The sequence below is a fragment of the Lynx canadensis genome, chromosome B2, assembly GCF_007474595.2.
Source record: "Lynx canadensis isolate LIC74 chromosome B2, mLynCan4.pri.v2, whole genome shotgun sequence".
NCBI lineage: Eukaryota > Metazoa > Chordata > Mammalia > Carnivora > Felidae > Lynx > Lynx canadensis.
Window position 1 is genome coordinate 38,084,367 of NC_044307.1, and position 24,999 is coordinate 38,109,365.

At 48.2% G+C, this 24,999-nt stretch overlaps 1 protein-coding gene across 1 annotated transcript in view; it reads right to left on the reverse strand.

Moving 5' to 3' along the window:
- The window catches only part of KIF6 (kinesin family member 6), a 394,043-nt gene that overhangs the window by 16,245 nt on the left and 352,799 nt on the right, over positions 1 to 24,999 (reverse strand). The window contains 3 exon segments of the mRNA XM_030315426.1: positions 2,242 to 2,339; positions 5,180 to 5,315; positions 6,994 to 7,078. Coding sequence (XP_030171286.1) covers positions 2,242 to 2,339; positions 5,180 to 5,315; positions 6,994 to 7,078 — 319 coding nt within the window.

Here is a 24,999-nt window from a genome sequence, read left to right on the forward strand (position 1 = left end):
TGGAGCTTCCTACTTGCTAGGCAGGGTATTTCTACCAGTAAGGAACTATGCAAGAGATCTAGAAAAGAGGCTGGGGAAATAACAAAGGGTTCTGAGCCTCATCACTGGGACGAGAGCTTGGTGTTGTGTGGGATACATGACAGACTCAGGACTGAGCCAGAGCATTAACCAGGGAAAGCCCTGTCCTCTTGGATGGGCCAATGTTTTTCAAACATGCTCTGTGGAATCCAGAAGTTTCAGGAGAAGGAGACAGCTATACAGGGGTTGCAAACTCAAGTGCTCCAGAGTTTGGCAGGTGCCCAAGTGAATGCAGAGAGGGCCAGTATAGGACGCTAATGCTAAGCTGTCTGTATTGCTGTAGAGCAAGTCTATCTATGCTGCCTTTTTAAAGGATATTAAATTAATGGGCAGGTTTTTGGAGAAGTTTTAGGTTTACAGAGAATTGAGCAGATGGTGCAGACTTCCCATATAGCCCCCCTCTCCCATCTTGTAGTTTCCTGTATTATTAACGTCTTGTATGAGTGTTGGACATCTGTTACAACTGATGAACCGATATAGATACAATGTTATTAACTCAAGGCCACAATTTGTTTACCAGGGGGTTCACTCTTTCTGTTGTACAGTTCTACAGATTTTAACAAATGCATAATATCATATTCCCATATGTTTTGCTGCCTTAAAAATCTCTAGTGTTCCCCCATTCATCCTTTCCACCTCTCCCCTCTCACCCTGACAATTACTAGTTTTTTTTACTGTCTCCATAGTTTTGCCCTTTCCAGAATGTCACGTTGGAATTGCACATTAGGTAGCCTTTTCAGATTGCTTCTTTCACTTAGTAATGCACATTTAAGTTCCCTTTATGTGGTTTCCTGGCTCAATAGCCATGAAGTAATGTAATAATGTGTGTCAACCATACTTGAAAACAACAACAAAAGAACAGTTTTAGGCTTACAGAAAATCTGCAAAGATAGTACAAAGAGTTACCATGTACCTCACACCCACTTGCCCTTATCATACAATCTTACACTGGTATGGTACATTTGTCACAACTAGTGAAACAATGCTGATACTTATCATACTAATGAAATAATGCTGATAATTATCATTAATTAAAGTCCATACTTTATTTGCATTTTCTTAATTTTTACCTAGTGTGTTTTTTTGGACCTAGGATCCCATCCAGGCTAGCATATTACATTTTGCTGTCATGCCTCCTTAGGCTCCCCTTGCCTGTGACAGTTTCTCACATTTTTCTTGTTTTCGATGACCTTGACAGTTTTGAGGAGGACTGGTTGGGTATTCTGCAGCATGTCCCCCAGTCGAGACTTACACGATGTTTTCCTCATGACTGGACTGGGGCGATGGGATTTTGAGAGGACCACAGAGGTAAAATGCCATTCTCATAACATCATATTAAGGGTAATGTCTGGCATAACGCCCCTCCCACCCCAGTCAAATAGAGTGAAAGCTCTATTTCACATTTTCCAACCTAAGAGCTCAGCTCCTATTCAATCCCAGTCACAGGACTGCTCCTTGGTGGCATAGGCTGACACCCCACGCAAGCTGCCCTGGCCTCTGTCCTGACAGCAGATCTCTCTGGGGGACAGAGGATGGCCGAGGCATGCGTCACTGGCTCTACCCCCTGAGTTGTGTGGTTGCAAAGAGATAATAACGTGGGTGGCATGAGAAGGAAGCTGCCTTCAGAAGGTGGTGTGGGGGGAAGTGGATTCCCTGCTGGATCATGCCGGCATTCAGGGAAACTGGCTCCTGGTTGTCCTCACGTGCAGGCCATCCTCCTGCGAGGCCACCCACATCTCTCCTGAATCTGTGCGAGGACAGTCTTTTAGCAGAGCTCCTCTGGATCCTGACTGGCCTACCACCAATATCCCCCTCCTTTCCAGTCCCCCCCACTCTCTCCCAAACTCTCCCTTCCACCTACTTCCAACCCCTTCTTCCTACTCAGGGGGCAGGACCAGGGCTCGTGCAATGAAAGCGCTTGTCTCTTGTCACCATGGCAGTAGGTCTGCTGGCTGCCAGGTCAGGGGAAAAGGACTGAGGAGGTGTGCTCAACAGGCTTTGGTCACACACTCCTGGAACCACTGGCTTGAGTATCTGCAGCTAGTGTTAACAGTACGAGTGATTCACCATGGCGAATCAGGCAGCCTCTAGAGACCCCTACTCAGGGGAGAAAGAACAGGTTGAGGAGAGGCAGGGAAACTTTTCTTCAGCCTCACTCCTTACCTTTGGTTACAGAGAAGCTGAGACCTTTCACGCTGGGACTCAGGTGTCTGGGGAAAGGGCTTCATGTGATTGAGGGAATTCACTGCTGGAGAATTTACCTGTTGGCCCAAGGAGTTTCACAGTATTAGCTTGAATCTGATGACATGGGAAAATGTCTTTGATGTATTTCTTAAGGTGAAAAAGCTAGTTCTATAAGTTTCTATATACAACATGTGCGGGGGAAACAATTAATCTAGACATTGTGATCACTATACTGATGGGCATCAAAATATTATCTCTGGGTGGCAGGATTATGGGTAATGTCTGATTTACTCTTTGTCCTTTTCTGTGCTAAGCCTTCCACTTTGAGCCTGTATTATTTACTTGTAGTCAGGAAAAAGTGTTTAACATGCAATCTGACAATTCTCCAGAAGTCCTCTCTGGTTCTGCTTCCCCTTGTCCCAAAGAGATGCTCGCAGAGGCAGGAGAAATCCACTGAGCACCTCCTGTAGAGGAACGGCTCCACCATGGTGCCCTGGCAACCTTGCATGTCTCCACACGGGGCTGGAGAGCAAGGCCTCAACTGCGGCTTCTCTGAATCTTGGCAGAATGCCCCGTGATTCTCCCAGAACCTGACAGCATAGCAGGCTCACGAGCAGCTGCTACAAGGCTATTTCCCACTTGCCTTCCTATCTCCCTGGGGGGTGGTCATGGGACCGTTTCTCATCACCTCCCATGTTCTGATGAGGTTTAAGGCTTTCTGCCTTGCTCCACTCAGCGTACATCTGCAGGCTATAAAACTGCCTAGCGGCAGCATAGAATTAACTCCTCAGCAACAGGGTGCCCCATCAGCCCTACTGCAGTCATCTGGTCCATTGTGTTTCAGTGACACCCTGTGGGGCAGAGGATACACTGAGCTGACATCTTTGGCTACTCCGGCTTTTGCTGCCTATGTGAACAAAATACGCTGTCTGAATCCATCAGCCTTGCCCGGACACTTCCTGAGTCACACGGGATCACCCTCACCATCCGCTCAGTGGCTAACCTCCCTTGGGCACCAGCAGTGGCTGGTGGCCTCGCCACAAAGGGGTCTTAACTGGAGAACAGACAGGACCCAGGGGTGCTGTGAACGTGGATGGGAATCAATGACGTTTTTATTTTTCCTAACTTCTACCTGAAATCTTGCATTTCTTTCAATGATACAATGTAGGCAACAAACCATAGTAGTATATGTAACGTCAGTGACTTCATCACTGGTTAAAAATCACAAGATATTTTCATATCATATTACACTGTGGCAGAAATACTGAAATACTGTGTTCACCACTACTTTGAAATTATGTTAAATATTAATAAATGTACCTTATTAATACATTCGTAAAGTGGTATACGTGTTTTTATACCATAACTTTGCTTTAAAAATATTTTGACAACTTTATTTCAGTATTACTGGTTTTCTTTGTCATCTTGTATATTAAGTTTTATCCAAATATTCTTCTCTATTGTCTGGTAACATGGCTACTTGGCTGTGTGTCTTTGACCAAATAACTTCTTAGGCTCTCAGTTTCCTTGTCCTTGAAATGAAGGGGTCAGCTGTTAGATGATCTCTGAGAGATCCGCCAGCCGCCTCCGTTACACCAGAGCTGAGGACTTACAGGAGGACAACTGGAACTGGGCGTTTGTATTAACGCTTCTTAACTTGTTATCTTGGCCTTCATGATATTATAGGGAGCTTCCAGGAATCTGTCTAGCAAATATGCAAACATTTATCTACAAACAGGCTTCCAGTGCAAAACTAGACACAACCTAAACACTAAACGATCAAAGATTAAGTGGATTAAAATAAATTCATATGATGCAACAGTGACAGCCATTAGAATGATGTAGAACAAGAACATGGAAGAGCAGTCATGCTGTGCCGTGAAGTCCCAGAACAAAAGGTGTTTGTGATACTTGAAGACCAGTATGATTCTAGTTTTATAAAAACATATGGAGGGGCGCCTTGGTGGCTCAGTCTGTTAAGCGTCTGACTCTTGATTTCAGCTCAGGTCATGATCTCATGGTTCGTGGGATCCAGCCCTGCGTTGGGCTCTGTGCTGACAGCATGGAGCCTGCTTGGGATTCTCTCTCTCTCTCTCTCTCTCTCTCTCTCTCTGCCCCCTCCTGGACTCAAGGTAAATAAATTAACTTAAAAAAAAAGCCATATGGAAATATATGCATAGGAGAAAGAAGTAATATAATCCAACATGATAATATTGGTTATCCTTAAATGGTGGGGTTATGGTGATTTTTATCTCTTTGTGCTTTTCTCTATTTTCCAAAATTTCTATAACTTCCACATAAATTATAGAAATATATGTTTACATATACACATGTATGTATAAACACATACATACATACAATAAAACCTTGGATTGAGAGTAACTTGTTCTGCTAGGGTTCCACAAGCCTAGCAAACATTCCTAATAAACTTTAACTTGACAAGTGGTGTCTTGCAATACATGTCGTACGTAAGCCGAATGTCACATGATCACAACTGAGCCAGTGGTTCTTGAAACTTGCTTTGATATACGAGTGCTTTTGGATTACAAGCATGTTTCCAGAATGAATTTTGCTCGCAAACCAAGGCTTTCCTGCATATGACTGTAATAAAAAACAGCCAACGCTGTCAATATGGTGTCGCGGGGGAACATTACACAAAGTGACAGTGGCAGGTCCACCGGTTTGGGCTCATTTTCCATGGCCCACCTTTCTATGTGGCAGGCACCAGGGCACAGGGACAGTGGGCCCCTGACCATGTGCACTCCTCCTTACTAAGATGAGCACCTGTCTCCTGAGCCAAGGCTGAGAGCACGTGGGCCTGCCTCCGACAGCCCCTCCCCAGTGGCCCTAACATTCCCCAGGACACAGGAGTGGGGCAGGCTCTGGGGCGGTGGGTTGGGGGGGGCGCTGCTAATACCTGCAGGCTGGTGGCTTCCTCGGCCCACCAGGCTTCAAACTCCTTCTGCAACTTCACCTTGGCTTTGTCCATGAGCAGCTGCAAGTGCTCGATCTCCACCTTCAGGGCCTTCAGGCGTGTGAACATCATTTTATACCTACAGTGGAATCAGAGAAGAGCCTTGACAGTCACTGGCGGGAGGAAGGGCCGCCCACGGAGTGTTGCTGCAGGGCCTGAGCCTGAGGATCTGGTGGTGCCGCTCTGGTGCCAGGAGCCGGGACCCAGAGGAGCCCACGGAGGCCGGGGCCCAGGGCCAGGGCTTGAGTCCATCGGAGAGAAGCACAGCCAGGTGTTTTTGTCCAGCGGGCCCACGGGCTCTGTGTATGAGATGAATACCCCCTCCTTCCAGAAGGATATCTGCCATTACTGAGCACTTACTAAGGGGCAGGCATTCTTCTAGGTACTCGACATATAAACTCATTCAGACCTCGTCTTGGTCCCATGAAGAAGATGCTCCACTTTACAGATTTGGAACCTGAGGCAAGGAGAGGTTACATAACTTGCTCTGTGGCAGGGGGCTAATAAACAGAGGGGCCAGGATTTGAATCCAGGCCATCTGGCTCTGGAAACCACAGTCTCAACCACCACACTCTTGCGCTGGTTCACCTTTAGGTTGAAGTGCGGAAGTTACAATACATTCGTCACTGTGTATATAAGTTTGGGGCATGCGACAACGAATCAGAAGTTGTCCAACAGGAAATAGCTCAACTGCCAACACATCTTGGCTCCCGAGATGACCCTGAGGCAGGAAATGTGGACCAAGGGGGCAACACAGAGTGGAGTAAAGCCACCAGGAGAATGGGTTGGGAAGAAACTGGGGAAAATAAACAGAGTGAGGGAGAAAGAGGATAACCCAGGGGCAAATCCACACTGGCAGGTGTGGGAGGGCAGCACAAGGCTTTCGGGAGGGAGGATGCTGGCAGGACACACAGTGCAGTCATGAGGAGTAGTCTGGGGGCTCAGAGTGGGGCTTTGTCCTCCCCAAGTCTCGGGTGGCAGGGATGTGTCGGGGGTGGGGAGGCCAGAGTGACCGGGTTTGCTCAGGGTACGTGCCCAGCTAGCCCAGGGTGTCATAATGACACCATAGGCTCCTCGAGGGCTGGGAAGGTGACTTGTCTGCTCTCCCCAGGGCCTCCCCATGGCAGGGAGGAGAGAGCAAACATTTGTCAAACGTGTAAATGAATGCATGCGTGAACTACAACGTTGGACCGGAGTGTTGCATGACATTCTGTGGCCATGCTAAGTATCAGTGACGGCCACGCATCTGTTTATGCTGGAGGTTCCTTCCTCTGTTAGTGAGATCATTTTGGTACCCTAAATGGCTGCAAGAGGGTGTGATGTTCTCAGGACGCCCCGCAGATAAGGAGCCTCAGGAGGAAAGGGGTAGATCGGCCTGTGGAAGACCTCCGTGGTCATACTTCCTGACTCCCCTAGATGGCAGCAGCAGATAAGACTAGTGAGCTGCATGCAGACTGGGACCTCAGGCTGGTCAAGGTGCCAAGTCAACCTCTCTACTGGCTCCAGGGCCCAGCTAGGCTTTCTGCTCCCGATTCCAACCTCATCCTGCCTGTGGTTTCTGCATCCCACATCTGTCTGCTCAAAGGCAGCACTCCCTCCAGCTATTTGAGGACTCAACTACTGGACCCACTTCCCAGAGCAGCTCCAGACCTGGGCTGGGGAGTGGCCACTCTGCCTGGCCCCGGGCAGCACATGGGTCATCCCCGAGAGCTCTAGAAGGCTGAGGTCAGGGTGTGTGGGGGTGAAAAAGTGGGTACCTTATCTTTTCTTCCTCCAGTTGTGATCGAAGCTTTTCTTCCAGCAAGTCTGGCATAGAAGGCATGGCTACGTTTTCTGAGATGCCTGTGGAAGAGAGATGCCAATGGGTTACTCCAACAAGGAAGAAATGTAAAAGGAGTGTGATATTTAGGGCAGAGGACAAAGTAAAGTGCATCTCAAGGTGAAAGTACCTCTGTGAGTACTTTCTGGGGCCTTTGGATGGGAGTCTACTGCAGCCCCCTCCTTTCAATGGCAATATCTGCTTGGCGAAAGCCTAGGAGGAGAGGTTTCCATGACTATTTCGGCTGTCCCTCCCACAGTCCAACATCTGTCACTGGAAGACAATTAGGCCTTACATTGCTACTAATCCTTTTACTGTTGAGTTCACTTGTTTCCTCTTGAATCCCCAGGGAAGATGCAAAATAGCATTTTCCCATCCTCTGCTAGAGAGCCCCTCAGAAACCAAGAAGACATCACTAAACTGTCTCACATCTGTCACATCTGTCTTCACACCAATTGAGGCGCTGAGGATCTCATAGCCTCAAATCATGTCCCCTGTGTTGGATTTCCCTCCAAAGCCAAGGTTCCCAAGCCTGATTCGCCCAAGCAGTGCTGACATGCAGCCAGAGCTGAGAACAGGCTCGGATGCCCTGCCCATGAGCCGGGGCAACAGGACCCGACCAAGGTCTTGGTGACGGTTGTGTTCCTATGCATGCCGACCACTGCTACAGAGTTGCCCGCTCTGGCTAGTGTGCTCCTCTGGAGCCCGGCCTCTTCTGGCCTGGTGGGTGGGGTCTGTTCACCCTCCCAGGGGTCTCTGCGGCTGCTCTGTACTTCCTAGCCTCACGGAAGGTGTCTTGGAAGTCGGACCGCCCTGCTTCTTACTCCATGTAGGGGAGAATCTATTTTGGGCTGGGTGCTTTCTGGACATGATCAGACTGAATCCTTCTAATTTTTTTTAAATGTTTATTTTTGAGAGACAGAGAGAGACAGAGTGCGAGCGGGAGAGGGGCAGAGAGAGAGAGAGAGAAAGACTCACACACAGAGTCTGAAGCAGGCTCCAGGCTCTGAGCTGTCAGCACAGAGCCCGACGCGGGGCTCGAAACCATGAACCGTGAGATCATGACCCCGAGCCAAAGTCAGACGCTCAATCGACCGAGCCATCCAGGCGCTCCAGACTGAATCCTTCTAGTACTCATTTAAAGCATTATTGCTTCCATTTTGCAGAGAGAAGGGCACAGAGGTTCAAAGAGGTTGACTTGGCCAGGCTAACTTCAGGAACCTGGATCCAAATCCGGTTTTGTTTGTTTGGAAGGGCCGTGGATTCAGAAATTCCTCCTGTTAACATTTCTGACACATGGTCATCTGCTTTCTGCCCAAATACTTCCGGTGGTGGGGAGCTCACCACTTTGCACGGTAACCCATTTCATTGTGCACAGCTCTGTTTCCTCTTACTTTGAGCTGAGACCTGCCCCTCTAACTTCTTTTTCCCCCTACTTTGGATCTTTGGAGCAGCATAGCATGACTCCCTTCTTAATTTTATGGTTCTTTAGAGATTTTAACAACAGCAACAACAACAACATTACGTAAAAACCATGAGCTTTATTCACAGGCGGACTCTGCCCAGTTCCCTCACCTAAGGACTCAGTGACACGGTTGCTTTCTAACTATTCTTAAGGATCACAGTCTAAATCTGGACATAATCCTCTAGATAGGTCTGAAAGGGACATGGTACAGAATGGCCCTCCAAGCTGTTAAAAATGTACATTCTATATTTCTATAGCAGGTAAATTACTAACAGTGACCATTTATCGAATGCCTGCTTTATGCTAAGTGCTGCCAAGTTCTCTCCGGCACTGGGCTGGTGCCCTGCTCACCTTATTATGAATTCTCAACATAACCAAGAGGGTCTTACTGTCTCATTTCAGTTAGATTCTGAGGCTCAGAGAGGGCTGTGAGTAACCCAAAGTCACACAGCTACTAAGAAGCAGAGATGGGATCTGAACTCAAATTTTTCTGGTTCTCAAGAGCTGAATGCTTACATCAGGCAGCCTCCCCAGCACCGTTTTTGTTCTTCAGCAGCTCTGTCATTGTCATGGCCATGTCAGTTTGTCACTGGCCTCTATTAAGCTTGTGGTTAAAGACTCATATTTTTTGTGAGTAGTTGTCAAAACACCTCCTATTTCAGTGTGACTGTCCTTTTGATCCTAAACGCAACACTTCCCATATATTGGGGGTTTAGCCTTCTGAGAGGTCCTCATTCCGCTGTGCCTTTATTCTTTCCCTTTTGGCTGCCTTTTATGTCACTATCTAACTCCTTGATAAATATGCTAAGCAGATCAGGAGTCTGTCCTTTATCTTCCAGGCACCTGATACTCCCTCTCCCTTGTGTCAGGTGACAACAGTCTCTTGTAAACCCACCGGACAAGTGTCTTACTCCATCACCTAAACACAGGAGACGCAGATACCATTAGGCTCGCCAACTGAAGACGACCTATCACCCCTGCTGGTGCAGTGCCCTCTAGCCCTGAGGAGCTGGCTGCCCGTTCGCGCGTTGGCCACGCTCCCCCAGGCAGAGGCCCGGAAGCCCCTGGAGGGCGGGGATTGGTCCCTCTGTTCTTTATATCTCCCCTGTGCTTTGTTTAGGCCCCGCTTGTAGCACACACTCAATGCCATACGTGTGTACCGGCCCTTGCCCTCTGAAAAACGTCAGATGTGATCAACTGAAGATAGTATCTTCCCATCACACTGTTAACGGTAGGACTTGAAATGGACAGAATGTTTTGTCGTCTCGTAACAGCTTCAGAAATGAGCAAATATATCTTCCAGCCTGTCGAAAAAGAAGAGCTGTGAATCTTCTTCCTCCTTTCAACACTTTTTGGCTCCACACCAAGAAAACCCCTGAGAAAATCCGTGAAGACCCTCCTCTATAGTGGCGGGCTGGGCAGCCTTCAGCCGTACTCCGTGAGAGGTCTCTGGAGGCGGGTGAAGGCAGGGCTACTGGATCCACCCAGGGGCGTCTCACCCAGCCTGGTGGAGGCCAAGAGGACTTGGTCTCCCATATAACGGCTATGGCTGCCCTGGCATGAATGCAGGGCCCATCTGCAGGAGAGGGCTCTCGCCTCACCCGGTTGCTGGCTGTTTTTTCCCTGGGCATCTTGCAGACTCCCGTGGCAGATCAGTGGCAGGTGCCCTGGAGGTGTGTGGGTGTCCGGGAGCCTGGGGCAAGGAGACCATTACTCTGAAAGCAGCTGACACAAAGATGGGAGACGATGTCAGCTACCGTTTGCAGGGCAAGCACTTGGTTCTATTCTCTGTGCTGCTTCATTTATTTCTGTCATTCTAGCTAGCAGATATTATCACCTGTGTTTTTCAGACAAGGAGACCAAGGCTTGTGTGACCAGGTAGCTTGCACAATGCCATAAAGCTACCAGATAGAAAAGGCAGCTTCGAATCCATGGCCGGTCATTCATTCGCTGATGGAACAAATGAGCTTTCCCCATTCAAGGGGCAGTCTTCTGGGGAAGGTGGACATTAAACCAACCCAAAATTGAGTTGATATAATGCCAGGGGCTGAAGGGCACCTTGAGGAGAGAAAGCTGGATAAAGAGGTGGAGGGCTGCTATGTTAGGTAGAGTGGCCGGGAAGCTGTCTCTGAGGAGGCAGCAGAGACCTGAATGAAGGGAGGGAACGAGCACGCAGAAATCAGGACAGAGAGTACAGCGGTGAGTGCCAAGGGCCTGAGGTACATCTGCAGGGTACTTCTGAGGAAGAGCGAGAAGGCCAGTGTGTCTGGCCAAGTTGGTAAGGCAGAGTGGTGGGAACTGAGGCCAGATGGTGTAGGACCTTGTGGGCCACGCTAAGGACCTTAGCTTTGAGAGAGACAGAACCTGGAGCCTTTTGAGGAGAGAAATAGCTTGATCTATTCCTTTGATAGCTAAGTTCAGCAGTGTTTTGCTGATCGAGACAAAGCTGTTCCCAACTAAAGAATGGTTCATGTGAGTTGGCGCCAGGATGCTGTAAGCCTATTGAAAGGATGTGGGAAAGAAAGCTGGGGCAAGGGACCCCAGGGCAGCCAGAACGAGGGCACAACATATCCCCAAGACACAAACTGTCCACATTGTCATGGCAACCAGTGGGCTCTTGCCAAAGGTGATGCCTGCTTAGTGAAATGCATTGTAACCCCACCAGGAGACAGCCCCTGGCTGCTTCTGATGCTTCCTGAGGTTGGGCTTATCAGTCTTCCCCGAAGAGAAAGGGGTGCTGGGAACTGAAAGCAAAGGGAACAAAAGCGGCTGAACAAGAACAGAGGAAGAGGGAGTAACTGAAGGCCATTCGGGCTTTGTAGGTCTCTGTGCCCACTGGGACTGTGGCCAGGGACAGAGCCTCCAGTCACCTGACAGGAGGCCCAGGGGGCCCTCCTTTCAAGCACAGGATTCTGGCTGCGACAGGAGCACAGGGGGTCACAGCCCGAGTGGCCTCTGAGGTGACACTGTGAATTGGCTCGAGCAGCCGGTTCCAAAGCAATACAAAGGCGAGAAAGAAGGGTTTTATTCCAGCAGCCGTAGATCTGAATGTCACACGAGCAGGAAGCCCTGAGTGGTCAGATAGTATCTGAAACTTCAAACGGGGTACCCACAGTCCCAGGCTGACCCTACCTCTGAAGTGGCAGTGTGTTCAGGGGTTAGCAGTCCCAGGGCAAGAGGGGCCCTTTCTGGGAAGGCTGGCCTCCTGTGGGCCCCCTCCTGCCTGGCAGGATTTGGGGGCACTGAAAAGATCATTGTAACTCCTCTTCCTGCTTCCCTATACCCTCCTCTCAAACACACACACACACGCACACACACACCCCAAAACTCCTATTTGTTATTCAGTGTCTGAAATGCTCAGAGTCTCATTTCTTTGGTTCAGTGACTCTCTACTGGGTGTGCACACAAGGAGCCAGCCGGTCAAAGCACAGAGGCAACCGGGCCCTGCTCTAGACTGACTTAGAATTTTCCAGTAGGTTCCTTGGTAACTCTGATCTGCTCAGCCCTTGTTAAGAAACACTGCTCAAGATTTTGAGCCCAGGTTCAATACAGTACTCCATGCGGGAGTTACAAGGAATGAAGACTCTGCAAAGGTTTGGATAGGATGGTATATGGGGCTAGCATGTCCCTTTGCCCCCGTCCACCTTCCAGACTTTTGGGAGTCATAGTGGGGAAAGGGACCCAGGGGTTTGCAGCAAGGAAAACACACTCTTTGTAGGGCTGGGGCTGCCTGAACTTGGCCCTTGTAGGAGGTAGGCAAAATCTGAGTAAAGATAACCACCACCAGGCTGCTCCGTGGATCAGGGATTTCCTGTGCCTTATCTTATATAATCTTCACAAGCCCCCACTACAGATGGGGGAAACTGAGCGCTGCCAGGGGAACGAATCTGCCCAGGATCACACTGTTAGTAAGCAGAGCTGGGGTCAGGACTCAGCTCTGTCTCACTTCAAAGCTGGCGCTTTTTTCCTCTGGAAGTGAGTCTGATAATGAAGGAAGCCATGGGGTAGATCATTGAAGTCGGTATTGACTTGTCCTTGGTATTTGAAGGCACTGCCCTTTTCCATGAATGCCTTTCAGATCTGGGGCCGGGGCCGAGAGAAAGCCTCAGCTGCTCCTCGAGTGCTGGCCTGTGAAGACTGCCCTTTACTAACCGAAACCATGGCCTGCAGCCTGTTCCCACTTGGTATTTGCAGCTCGCCTGCTGGCTTGTGAGGAGTCTGCGCCTTTCCCAAGTTTAGCCGCCGGAATACCCAGAGCCAGCCTGCTTGTCTCCTTGGTTTTGTCCTAGGAGTCCTAAGGAAGGAAATACTGAAATCTCCAACCAGGCACCAGTGCCAAAAGGGCCCCTGTGGGCCTCTGAAGGCTTCTAGAGAGCAAAGGCTACGGGGCCCAACATGGCACCTGCTGGTCCAGTGCCCTACGTGGGAGGAAGCCATGAGTTATATGGCTCTACCATGGCAGACAATATCTCAGGGCCAGGGAGACATCCCAGCCTGGCCTCCTCAGCTATCCAATAATGATTCACTTGTTGAACACCGACTCTGGGCCTTTGGGGGCTAAACTATCTCATAGAATCACTCAGCCTCACCTGTTTGAGAGGTCAAAGGGTCTATTCTTATGGAGACTGATGGTGTCAGGGGCTCAATTACCACAATGGTCAGCAGCTCAGAGGCAGAGATCCTGGCTTTCCAATCAGACCATTTCCTGTTTAATGGCTCAAATTTATTGTCGGTCGGAGCAATCACACACTGACAGGTGCTCAGTGCCACCATCCATCTTGGTGTTGGTTTTTTAACACCTTCCCTGCCCGTGGCGGGTCAGACTTAAGGGTGTGATGAATGCCCTGCAGACACATGGCTGTGACTGATAATCTCTGGGGTGCACTCACACCCAACAGCCACAGGCCCACAGGCACTGCAGCCGTCTTCCCCCCAGGGAGCCGCCATGCTTCAGTACAATCAGGACCCGTTGGTATGCCTTTTTTGGGGTGCCTGGGTGGCTCAGTCGGGTGAGCGTCTGACTCTTGCTTTTGGCTCAGGTCGTGATCTCACCGGGCTCGTGAGTTTAAGTGCTGCATTGGGCTCTGCGCTCAGGATGTGGAGCCTGCTTGGGATTCTATCTCCCTCCCTCTCTCTCTGCCCCTCCCCCACTCACGTGCTCGCATGCTCTCTTTCTCTCTCTCAAAATAAATAGGCGATAAAAAAAAAAAAAGAGAGAGAACTGCTTGGTATGCCTTTTTAGAGCAAAACGCAATCCCAGGCACCCCTGTAGAAGGCTGCTGCTGTCTCCTCCCACCAGAGTAACCTCCCCTGTTCTACTTTGGGATTCTCTGCCCAAGATCATGCCCCTGGATGGTGGCCTCTCCTTTGTCATTTGCTGCCTCTCTCCCCCCGTGTTCCTTGCGGAGGATGTGGACTGCACAGAGGGTCAGTGTGCACCAGGGTCCATGTGGACTCACAAGCATACCCCAGGAGCATACTGCAGACACAGGAAAAGACATTTCTAGTGCCATTCCTCTCTTCAGCTCGGCACAGGTTCCCTTCCATGGTCGCTTCTGTTCAAATAGGAACTCTTCTCTCTCTCTGCGGTCCTTTCTGCTGGAGCCCCAGATGCATCTTTGGTTTGCCGTCAGCGTTCTCTGGTTGCAGCCACTCAGAGCCTGGCTCGGCGGCCCTTCTTCCGAGGGTCCAGATGCTGCTCCTGCCGGCTCTCCAGCCCACTGAGGCTCCCTCACTCCTCAGCCAACTCACATTTCTGAACACAGGACTTCTCTCAAAGTCCCTTGGTGAGTCTGCTGTCTGCCACTCCGGCCTCACTGACTGGCGGTGACCAGAGGCTTCATTCTGAGTGGCTTTTCAGAGGGAAATTAGCAAGAACCTTAGCAAACCTAAAACCCAGTTCCATGTTTGTCACACTGGAACCAGCCAGTCTGGAGTGTTCTCAGGACACTTACGACCTCTCAGGAGGGCAGTTTTTCTCATGCTGGTAAAAGGGAGCACGGGCCTTCCTCCTATAAAAACCCCTAATGATGGTTAGTGGCATTTGTCAATCCTCTTGATTGGCTTATGAGAGACATTTCAGAACTTTTAGGAATTGAATTGAGGATCCTTAATAAAACTGTCTCCCGCCACTTTTGGAAAACTTATCTGCTACTAGCCAATTTGTAAATCAATCTGTTTGTTTCAAAAAAATTTATTACATACTAGAGTCAAAAGTGAGTTCTTAGACAGACCACGCAGTAGAGCTGGCATATTTTCAAATATGATGGTAAGTGCTTGCTAGACAACCAAAATAACCCACATCAAGAAAAGGGCCAAGGCACCTGGGTGACTCAGTAGGTTAAGCATCTGACTTTGGCTCAGGTCGTGATCTCACGGTTCGTGGGTTCAAGCTCCACGTCAGACTCTCTGTTGTCAGCATGGAGCCTGCTTCAGATCCTCTGTCCCCCTCTCTCTCCCCCCTCCCCCACTCACATGTGCTCTCTCTCTCTCTCAAAAATAAATCCACATTAAAAAAGAAAGAAAGAAAGAAAGAAAGAAAGAAAGAAAGAAAGAAAGAAAGAAAGGGGCCAAAAGAAATGTTTGAAGAGAATTTCTTTAAAGAAAGCTCACAGTTTGTGTTAAGCCTGCCTTATCGTCTTCACTGGGGGTGATGTGTGTGGAAGACCTTCCCCCTCCCTCAAAGGTCATGAGGAGGTTTGAAGACCACTCAGAAAGCTTGGTAAGAATCCTTAGGAATCTGTGCATGTGTGTGTGTGTGGGGGGGGTGGTGGTGTCGTGTGTGGGTGTTGTGTGCGCACGCATGTGTGTATGTGCACGCAGCAGACAGAAATCTGATTCCCACCAGAGAACTCTCCAGCAGGGCCCAGGCTGGTGTGCCAGGAGCAAGGCCAGAGAGCTGCTGCTGTGCTCCTGTGGAAACAATGTGGGGTATAAGCTTGGAACAGAGTCCAGTTAAGGCCACCTTAGATCAGTGCTGGGCTGGTAAATGTTTAACAAGTTCGCTGGGAGAAAAAAAAAAAGTCCTACAGTGTCGCAGCACTTGTGAATTTTTGTGGTGCAACTACTCCCATCATGGCAGATTTCAGGCTACCAGCGTGATGTTCCTGCATGTGGATTTGGGAAGAGATGCACACGGTGAGCTCTCGTGAGCCACTTCGAGCTGGCTCCAGCACGTCACTTATACCCTTCAGCACACACTTAAAACTCACATCCTTTTTAGTGGGGCCACCCAGAGGGGTGATGGCAGAAGTAGAAAGAAACCTGGCGGTGGACTACAGGATGCATAGGGGCTGAGCCCTGCACCTATCTCTTTTGCTCCCCGAAATCCCCCCTCCACCATCTACTCTTCTGCCACTCCCCGCCTCCGCCGTCCCCCCCACCCTGTGGCTGCCGCTGGAACAATGGGATTCCTACCCCTTGCCTTCTGGCTGGACTCAGACAATGGTGACCATGGACAAGTGACTGGAGGGGTCGGAGGAGAGAGAGGTTGAGGTATTTATTCCCTCAGATGTTGCTGCAGGTGCCATGAACTGGATGCATTGCTTGACTGAAGGTCATCGCTCCTATCAGAAGGACTGAACCTTTCTGCACAGCCCTTTCTGTCTTCAGGTTCTAGGAAGTGCTCACTCTTCTTGCTCCCTCAGGTCTAGGGGCAGCAATGCTTCCTGCCCTGCTGTTGTTACAACCTCTGCGTTTCTCTGCACTCTGCTAACACCTTTGCCAATAGGCTTTTCTTCAACGGTCTTTCTAATACCTGACTTGATTATTAACTTGAATAACCTGCTTCGTGTTTGGATCCTGACCCATAAAGGCTCAAAGTGGGTAAGTAATTGTCCAAATAAGGTAGCTTGCATCAGGTCAAAGGACCTCCAGGGACCCATAAAAGTACCCCAAGTGAGGAAGAGCCAGCTTGGAACATCTGTCAGGCCCAGAGAGCACAAAGCCACGTTACAAAGTACCAGTCAAGTGAGATCTTTACCAACTGCCTTTCCTCGTTCTAACTCCCTCTTAGAGTCTTGGGAAATCGAGCTTAGCAGGCTGAGGGAGGAAGTGACTTAGAAAGAGAAGGGGCTGAGTGCATTCCCTTTCCCCCTGGCTGTTGGTCTTAGCTGGGGAAAAGGAGAGACGTCTTAGCTTTGAGTGAAATTTGAACTGTTGAGGTGGTAGTTACAGTATAAAATGACTAATGTTTTTTGGTTCTTGTTTGTTTTGTTTGTAATTAACAATGAATGAGCAACTGAGTTACTGGGCTGTCCAACTTCCATCCAGCACGGAGGCAGAACTGTCCCTACCAAGGGGACTGAAAGAGATGGTGGAAGAACAACAAGAGGTGGTCTTATGAGTGCCTCCCCTGCATTGCTCAGCGTGTCAGGCACACTGACTGGTCTTTAGCTATTAAGCCCCTCCTAGAGGATACAAGCGCCTGGAGAAGGAAATGAGAAGTGGTAAATTCTCTGTTCTCATCTTTAAGCAAAACGATCCCGACACAAACAGTAGTGAGGAAATTAAGGTTAATCAGTTTTACTACCACTTCTATCACAGGGATTCCACTGAACAATAAATTTTGTTTGATCTCTGATTCCTTGGAATCTAAGCCTTCATCGAGTTCTGGAAGTTATTATAAACCATTTCAAAAAAGTTCAGAGAGTGATACAAATAAACACCCACGTATCGCATCTGTATTTGGAAAAATCTAGATAGTGTGCCACAGTTGTTCCGGTGTGTGTGTGTGTGTGTGTGTGTGTGTGTGTGTGTGTTTGAATGAGAACATTGCAATGTCAGGGGAGTGGTGAGTGCCTCCTTAGGGCCCTCTCCAATCCACTACCACCCCCCCACCCCAAAGATAACACTGTCCTATTGGTGCTGCACACCTTCCCTTCCTGCTGCACACTCTCACCCTGCATTTCTAACGTCCCTTAAAATTACTTCATTACTTAGCTATTTCTTGACCTAAGAGGAGGTTGCAAAGATGTTCTGTTTGTAAGTATTTGTTGGACTATGTATCTGTACATATGTTTTATGCATTTTTCTGTTCTTACGCCATCTTTTTAAAGTTTAATTGGCTATTTAGAGAGAGAGAGAGAGACAGAGAAACAGAGAGGGAGTGAGAGAGGGAGGTGAAGAGACAGAGGGAGAGAGAGAGAAATCCCAAGCAGGCTCTGAGCTGTCAGAGCAGAGCCTGACTCAGGGCTCCAACTCATGAACCGTGAGATCATAACTTGAGCTGAGATCAAGAGTTGGATGCTTAACCGACTGAGCTACCCAGGTACTTCTCTACTTATGTTATCTTTCACCATAACACAAGGCTCCCATTCCTCTCCCCTGATACACAATGATGACCATTTTGGAATTTACATGAATGGTGTCATTCCACATATATCCTTCTGCAATTGTCTTTCTTGCAATCATCGTGTTTTTGGGATTTATTCACATTGCTACAAGGAGTTCTAGTTTATTCATTTTTAATTCTCTATGGTGTTCCATTATATGAATATGAATTATATGAATATGTCATATGGATATATCATACAATATTAATATATCACAGCTATAGCTCATTTCTCTACCTGCCTACTAGGGAACCTTTGGGTTATCTTCTGTTTTTGTTTTTGTTTATTTGTTTGGCTGTTTGCTATGATAAGAACAATGCTGGTTTCCTGTTGGTAGGTCTTTCTCAAACTCCTCATCAACTTCTTTGGGGAAATAAGCTTTTGGGGCAGTGAGTCTTATCTAGCTCAATTATGTAACAGAATTGTTCCTGGGGAACACTAAGACCTTCCCTGGGCTGGACTCACCAAGCACAAGTGGTGATTTTTATCACTTGTAAGGGGCCAGCCACAATACATTTTAGCCTAGCAGATGACATCAAGAGGCTAGAATTTTGTCTTCTATTTATTTGACTGTTTATATGTTCATATATTTTATATGTTTATTATGTTATATATATATATATACAACATATATATACACAACATATATATATAACATATATATATATGTTTAACATATATGTATATATATGTATATATGTATATGTATATATGTATATATATATATATAACATATATATATAACAAACATATACAACATATGTTGTATATGTTTGTTATATATACATATACAACATATATACAACATATGTATATATACATATACAACATATATGTTGTGTATATATATATATATATATGTTGTATATGTTTGTTATATATTCTATGTTTGTATATTATTGTCTATGTTTGTTCGTGTCCCCCCCAAATTCATATGTTGAAATAAAATCCCCAGTGTGATGGTATTTGGAGGTGAGGCCTTTGGAAGGTAATTAGGTCACAGGGTGGAATCCTCATGAAGGGGATTAGTGCCCTTATAAGAAGAGGTCAGAGAGCTAGCTTACTCCTTTTCTCCTGTGTGAGGACACAATGAGAAGCTGGAAGTCTGTGATCCAGAGGAAGATCCAGAACCATCTGGTCCTCACCAGAACCATCATGCTGTCACCCTAATCTCCAGTGTCCAGCCTCTGGAACTGTGAAAAAATTAATTTCTGTTGTTTATCACTCAGCCAGTCTATGGTACTTTTGTTATAGCAGCCCCAGCTGACTAAGACATTGGTCAAATGCCTAATGCATTCAAAGTAGCATACATGGTTCCTGCACATTCGCATGATGAATAAAATGGCCCTGGCAACTGGATCATCCTTCATCACTGCTCAGTGGGAGAGACAGAGACTGTATCTTTGCAAGGTTGAGTGATTAATGCTGCCTGTGAGCACAAGCGGGTAGAGAGACGTGGTGAATGCAGAAATGTGGTGACCTCCACCAGTTAGGTCAACTGGTGCTGTTGGCCCGGAGCTGTGTAGGTTCTGTGGCAAGGGGCTGTGTCCGCTGCCTGGGCGTCTGGTTGTGTGGTTCCTGGCACTCAGACTCAAGGGCCATGATGATCTGCTGAGCATCTATGCTGTCCTTGGCTCCATCACTTACATGCCTCACTTAGGTACTCACACCCTGGGGAGTAGATGTTCTTCTCTCATGGACAAGGAAATGGAAATTCAGGAAGGTAAATGGACCAAGGTCACGTGACTAGCAAATGGTAGAGGCATGATTCAAGCAGGGCCCTCCTGATTCCAAGGTGAGTGTTCTTTTTACTAAACCACAACTGCAGTTCAAGGCTGATGCCCAGAGCCTCCTTCTGTTCTCCAGAATCGCTAGCAAGGCAGTCTGGAACTACCCAGAGGGAGTAGAGCCTTGGCAATTGGGAACTTGGCAGGGAAATGGTGTGGGGACTCCTCACTCCCAGCCTCCATCTTCAGTTTGGGAATCTGGCCACGTTTGGCTTCATGTCATATTCATTGCCCTATATTCACAAGCAACTGTGGATGGAATCAACTCAGGTGGTGAGACTTTACCACTGGTCCTTACAGAGCCACCTGAGTTCTTCTGGAACCAACTGAGATGCCATCTCAGCTTTGGGGGCAGCTGCTTCCTTTACATTCTGCCTTCCTCCAGTGGTCACATTTTGATCATTCCTTTCTGAGAAGATGAAGTCACCTCTAATCCAAGCCCTCATGCGTCCCCTCACCAACGCTAATGTTTCCGGCATGTCTTAAGGAAGTCTGCATTCACAAAGAGATAAAATCGTGGCACCTGAGGGCTGAGGTGTGTTAGATTCATTTGTTCTTTCAACAGGCAACCAGTGAATGCCGGCTCTGCTTCAGGATGTGCTGGGCACAGGATGTCACTTGTTTCCAACTGCCTCATTTTATGGATGTTGGAACTCAGGCACAGAGCAAACGTCTACGGAGGACTCACTATGCACCAACCACCATGCTCGGTGCTGGAGAAATCAAGATCCTCTGTCCAGGAGGGGAAGTGGATGAAAGACTGAATAATGATCACACAGTGTGATAAGTCCTCTCCTAGAGGTATAAGCAGAGTCCTGTGGGAGTCCAGAGGAAACGGAGGTAGCTCTGGGGAGGGAAGCTGGGAATCTGCCTCTGCAAATGTCTTAAACAGGGTCATAAGGTCTGAAAGAAGATGTGTTACAAAACTGCAGATCATTTTCTTCAAACAAAGGCTTAATGACAAAAAGAGAAACAGAAGTTGCCTCGGTTGAATCAGGGTGGGCAAAAATCCTGGGGCCTTGTCGCTGGCACTCCCTAAGAACACCCAGGCCCCAGAGCACCCACTGTGAAAGCTGCTGAGATAGATAATGCAGGAAGGTCCCCTCCAGTTCTGTCTCAGTCAGTGGCTCCTCTCCACAGCCTGCACTTCCTGGTTGCACATACCGTCTGGGTCAGACTAGGTGCTCAGTGAAGTCTGATCAATAAAGAGATGATGCTCCGGCCTTTTGCTTTCTCTCAGGCTTGTCATCCCCAGCAGCAGAATTCCACAAAGCATTTCAAGATTCAGTCTTCAAAAAACAGTTTTACACCAAAGGGGAGAAAGTGACAATGGCAGAGGCCTCTGTTTGGAAAGCAGCAGGCCACTGCAGGAATTCTGCTTGGGAGAAGAGAACTCGGCAGCGGACTCTAAGCTAGAACAAGGCAGTAGACTAGGCAGCCTGTGGCCTCAGTGCCTCTCCCAACCCTCCTCAAGGCCCCTGCTGGGCACTGAGAGCTGTCCCCGCCCCACTCTCAGGGTCAGGTAGTGCATACCACCCAGTGGCAATCAAGGGCCCATGTGACACTGCAGCCACAATAGACTGTTCTCAGGGGCTTTTGTTCAAAGGATCTCTGCTGCTAGGGTGGGGAGAGGGATGGGGCCAGGGAGAGAAGGGGAGGACTACTATTCAAGAGGCTAGTATCTGGTGGGGGGGTGGGATCTCAGATGCCACTTGGAACCTGCCAATGTCATATTCATGCATTTTTATTAATTAATGATTATTATTTCTATCATCTGTGACAGTATATGAAAAACGTGCCTACAAATAGAGGCAATGGAATGTTCCGGTAGGTCAAGGGATAAATGGAGAGAAAGGTGTGGTGTCAGCCAACACGGATAGCTTGTGTTGGGCGTATCTGTGAGCTCCTCAAGGGCAGCGATGTCCCCACCTCCATCTACCACAGGTAAGATAACTGACTGACCACCTACCCACAAGGGGCCAGGCCAGTCTGCATAGCTTGTGATCAGCACGCAGCTCCCCAGGGCAGCGCTGTATCTAAGTGGGCAATGTCTGCAGCAGATTTCCTCAGAGACAGCCATTCAGGCCCTTCCTGAACTTGGGCTGGAAGCGTGTGTCCCCAGAGGGCCAGTCCAGTGCAGGGCAAGGTGGGCAAGAGGAATGGGGCTGGGGCGGTAGAGATTATTTACTCCTAGGTCAGTTAGAAATGTTGAGGAATTGGAATGAATGTCTGCCTGGGGCTTCCTTTTCCTTAAAGGCCTCTTTGACCAAAACTTCCTTGTTCAAAAATATTCAGTGGCTCAACTGCCTGTAAGATAAATGCTCAGATTCAAGGCTCTCAGTGAACTGGCCCAACTCACCATTTTAGACTTTCCCTTGACTACTTCAAATCACTCCCCAACAAAGTCCTCTCCCTCCACCCTCCACACACAAAACAAACACATACCACACACACACACACACACACACACACACACCACATCGCTCCCTCCCCCCCCATTTCACATACATCCCACACTCAAACCCTACATACACCACCTCCTACACACACACCACATACACACACACACCCCACATCCCACACCCCCCCACACATACCCCCACATCCCCACCGCCCACATATACCACACACACACATACCCACACACACAACCCACATACACCACCTCCTACAACACACACCACATATATATACCCCCCCACACACACACCACACATCAGCCCCCACATACACCCCCCCACACATACCACATACTCATACCACACACACAATATACACAAACCTCCACATACACCCCCTCCCCCCACACACACCCTCCACAGAACAACTACCTCCACACTCTTCTCTTGAGTTCTCTGAGGTTCTGAATCCTGCCCATTCCTCATGGTTCAGCCCAGGCCCGTGGCCTTGGTGACAACTGCCAGGGGCCACTTCCTCTGCTGAGTCCCCAAAGCTCTCATGGCCTGTCCCTCTCATCTGATGCATGTCACCTACTGGTAGTGCCACATGTCTTTCAAATTTTAATCACAGGCATTTGGTAGAGTTTCGATGGCGAGCAGAACGAGAGCCTGGCACTGACCCCATATTGCTCAAGAGAGACACTTCAGAGAGAAGCCATAGCCCATGTTGCTGGGGCTGGCTTCGCCTGGTTTTATTCCTGCTCTGTGCAACCATCGGAGAGCAGAGTACCTGGAGCAGATTATCTCGGCCGCTCACAGAAACGTTTTCAATGAGTTATGCTTTAATGTCAGGCCTCCTGCTCTAACAGAGGGTCGATATAAGAATCATCTGCTTGAACAACATTTCGGTATCTTTTGTAAAACTGCAGTTGAAGAATGTCGTTCACCGTGTCACTCAGTGTCCTTTAATAAGGGTCTGCACAATAAATTCTGGTTTGTGTTTAGTTCCAAAAGAAATTCTATTTCTGCAGATAAATTAGTCCGCTTCCTGTTGTTGGAAAATGAAACCTATGTGGCTCTGGGTGCTTCTCATTTTGCTCAGTGGCTAGATAAGACAGGGTCAAATTTATTGCCTCTGTATAGTAATAGGCTCAGCCGTGGGGTCCAAAAGCACTTACTCCTTCTACTTCTTTTAAATGGACTGATTTTATTTTATGCTCAGATGTCTCATTATACTTTTGCAAGATGTGTGAGTCTGGAAGTCATCTGGGGAGGTATTGATTTGGCCTATTTATTGCCCGTGCTGGCTGCTAGGGGTACAAAGATTCATTTGACTGCACCCAGCTTTCCAGGAGCTCACATTTCAGCGTGGAGAATATAGCTATGGAAATACACATTCTAAGACAAGGTGTGTGAGGCTGGGGGACAAACAAGGCTTGGGAAGAAGGGGCCAGGCAAGGCTTCATGGAGGAGGCCAAGGTTGAATTGGTTTGGGGTACAGAGAATAGGATAATATATGTATCTAAATCTGAAATTAGATAAAGAGTTACCTTTTCATGTATTTCCCCTTTACACTGGCTGGAGTAGAAACCCTTTGAAGGCAGGCATCAGATCTTGGTCCCTCTGTGAACTCCACGATGCCCTGAACAGGGCAGAGGGCAGTGCAGCATGGGGGTTACAGTATATGCTCTGGACACGCGTGTGCATTTGTGTCCCTTAGCTGAGCAAAGTAAGGCAGGTTCACTTATCCCCTTTGGGATTTAACTGTAAGGTGAGGGTAACAGCAGTATCTCCCTCATGGGGATTTTAGGAGCATTAAAGAAGAGACTACATGCAGAGAGCTTAGACCCATGCCAGGCACAGGCTAAGTTCTAAAGAAATGTTTGCCGACCAGCCTCATCTGCATTACCAACAATAGTATACCATTCAGGGTGGCAAGTACAATGAAGAGGGAAAACTGCACGTAACTAAATTCTGCAAAGCACTCTCAACTAGCTGAATCTAGTTCAATTAATATCATTTCCAAATGATGCCCAATTAAAAATAGCACTGGGTGGCTCAGTCAGTTAATCGTCTGATTCTTGAATTGGGCTCAGGTCATAATCTCACAGTTTGTGGGTTCGAGCCCCACATTGGCCTCTCCGCGGACAGTGCAGAACCTGCTTCGGATTTCTCTGTCCCTCTCTCTCTGCCCCTCCCCAACTCACGCTTTCTCTCTGTCTCTCTCTCAAAATAAATACATGTAAAAAAAAAAAAAGCTTTTATTATTTATTTATTATTTTATTTATTTTTAAAATTTTTAATGTTTATTTATTTTTAGAGACAGAGAGAGAGAGAGAGACAGAGCACGAGCAGGAGAAGGGAAGAGAGAAAGGGAGACATAGACTCTGAAGCGGGCTCCAGGCTCTGAGATGTCAGCACACAGCCCTATGTGGGGCTCAAACTCACAAACCGTGAGATCGTGACCTGAGCTGAAGTCAGACGCTTAACCCACTGAGCCACCCAGATGCCCCCCCCCCCAAAACTTTTAAAAAATAGCATTGTTTTCTTGTTTCCTGAAGTGGTGTGAGCAGTAGGCCCTCCTTTAAGTCGGGAGGAACATTTATTTGTTGATCATATTCATAGAACTGGTCACTGCCGTTTTCTCTTAAAGGACCCAAGCTCTGGCTGTTGTTACATCAAGAGGCCCCCTCGGCCAATGCCTCCCTTGCCCCACGTCTGTCTTCCCTGTTTTCCCTGTCCACTCACTTTCAAAAGGACCAGGGTTCATCAGGTAGGCAGTAAACGAAGAGAGAACCAGGATCTAGATATTCAATGAGGAAGAGGAGGAGAAGTCCTCCTAAGAGCACACACACATGCACAGAACTGGCCTCTCAATGGGCGCTCATCTGTATGCCCCTGCTGTGGCGGTAAACGTTGAACAACTAGCTCTCTGGGGGAAAAGCGGCCCAATTTACAATA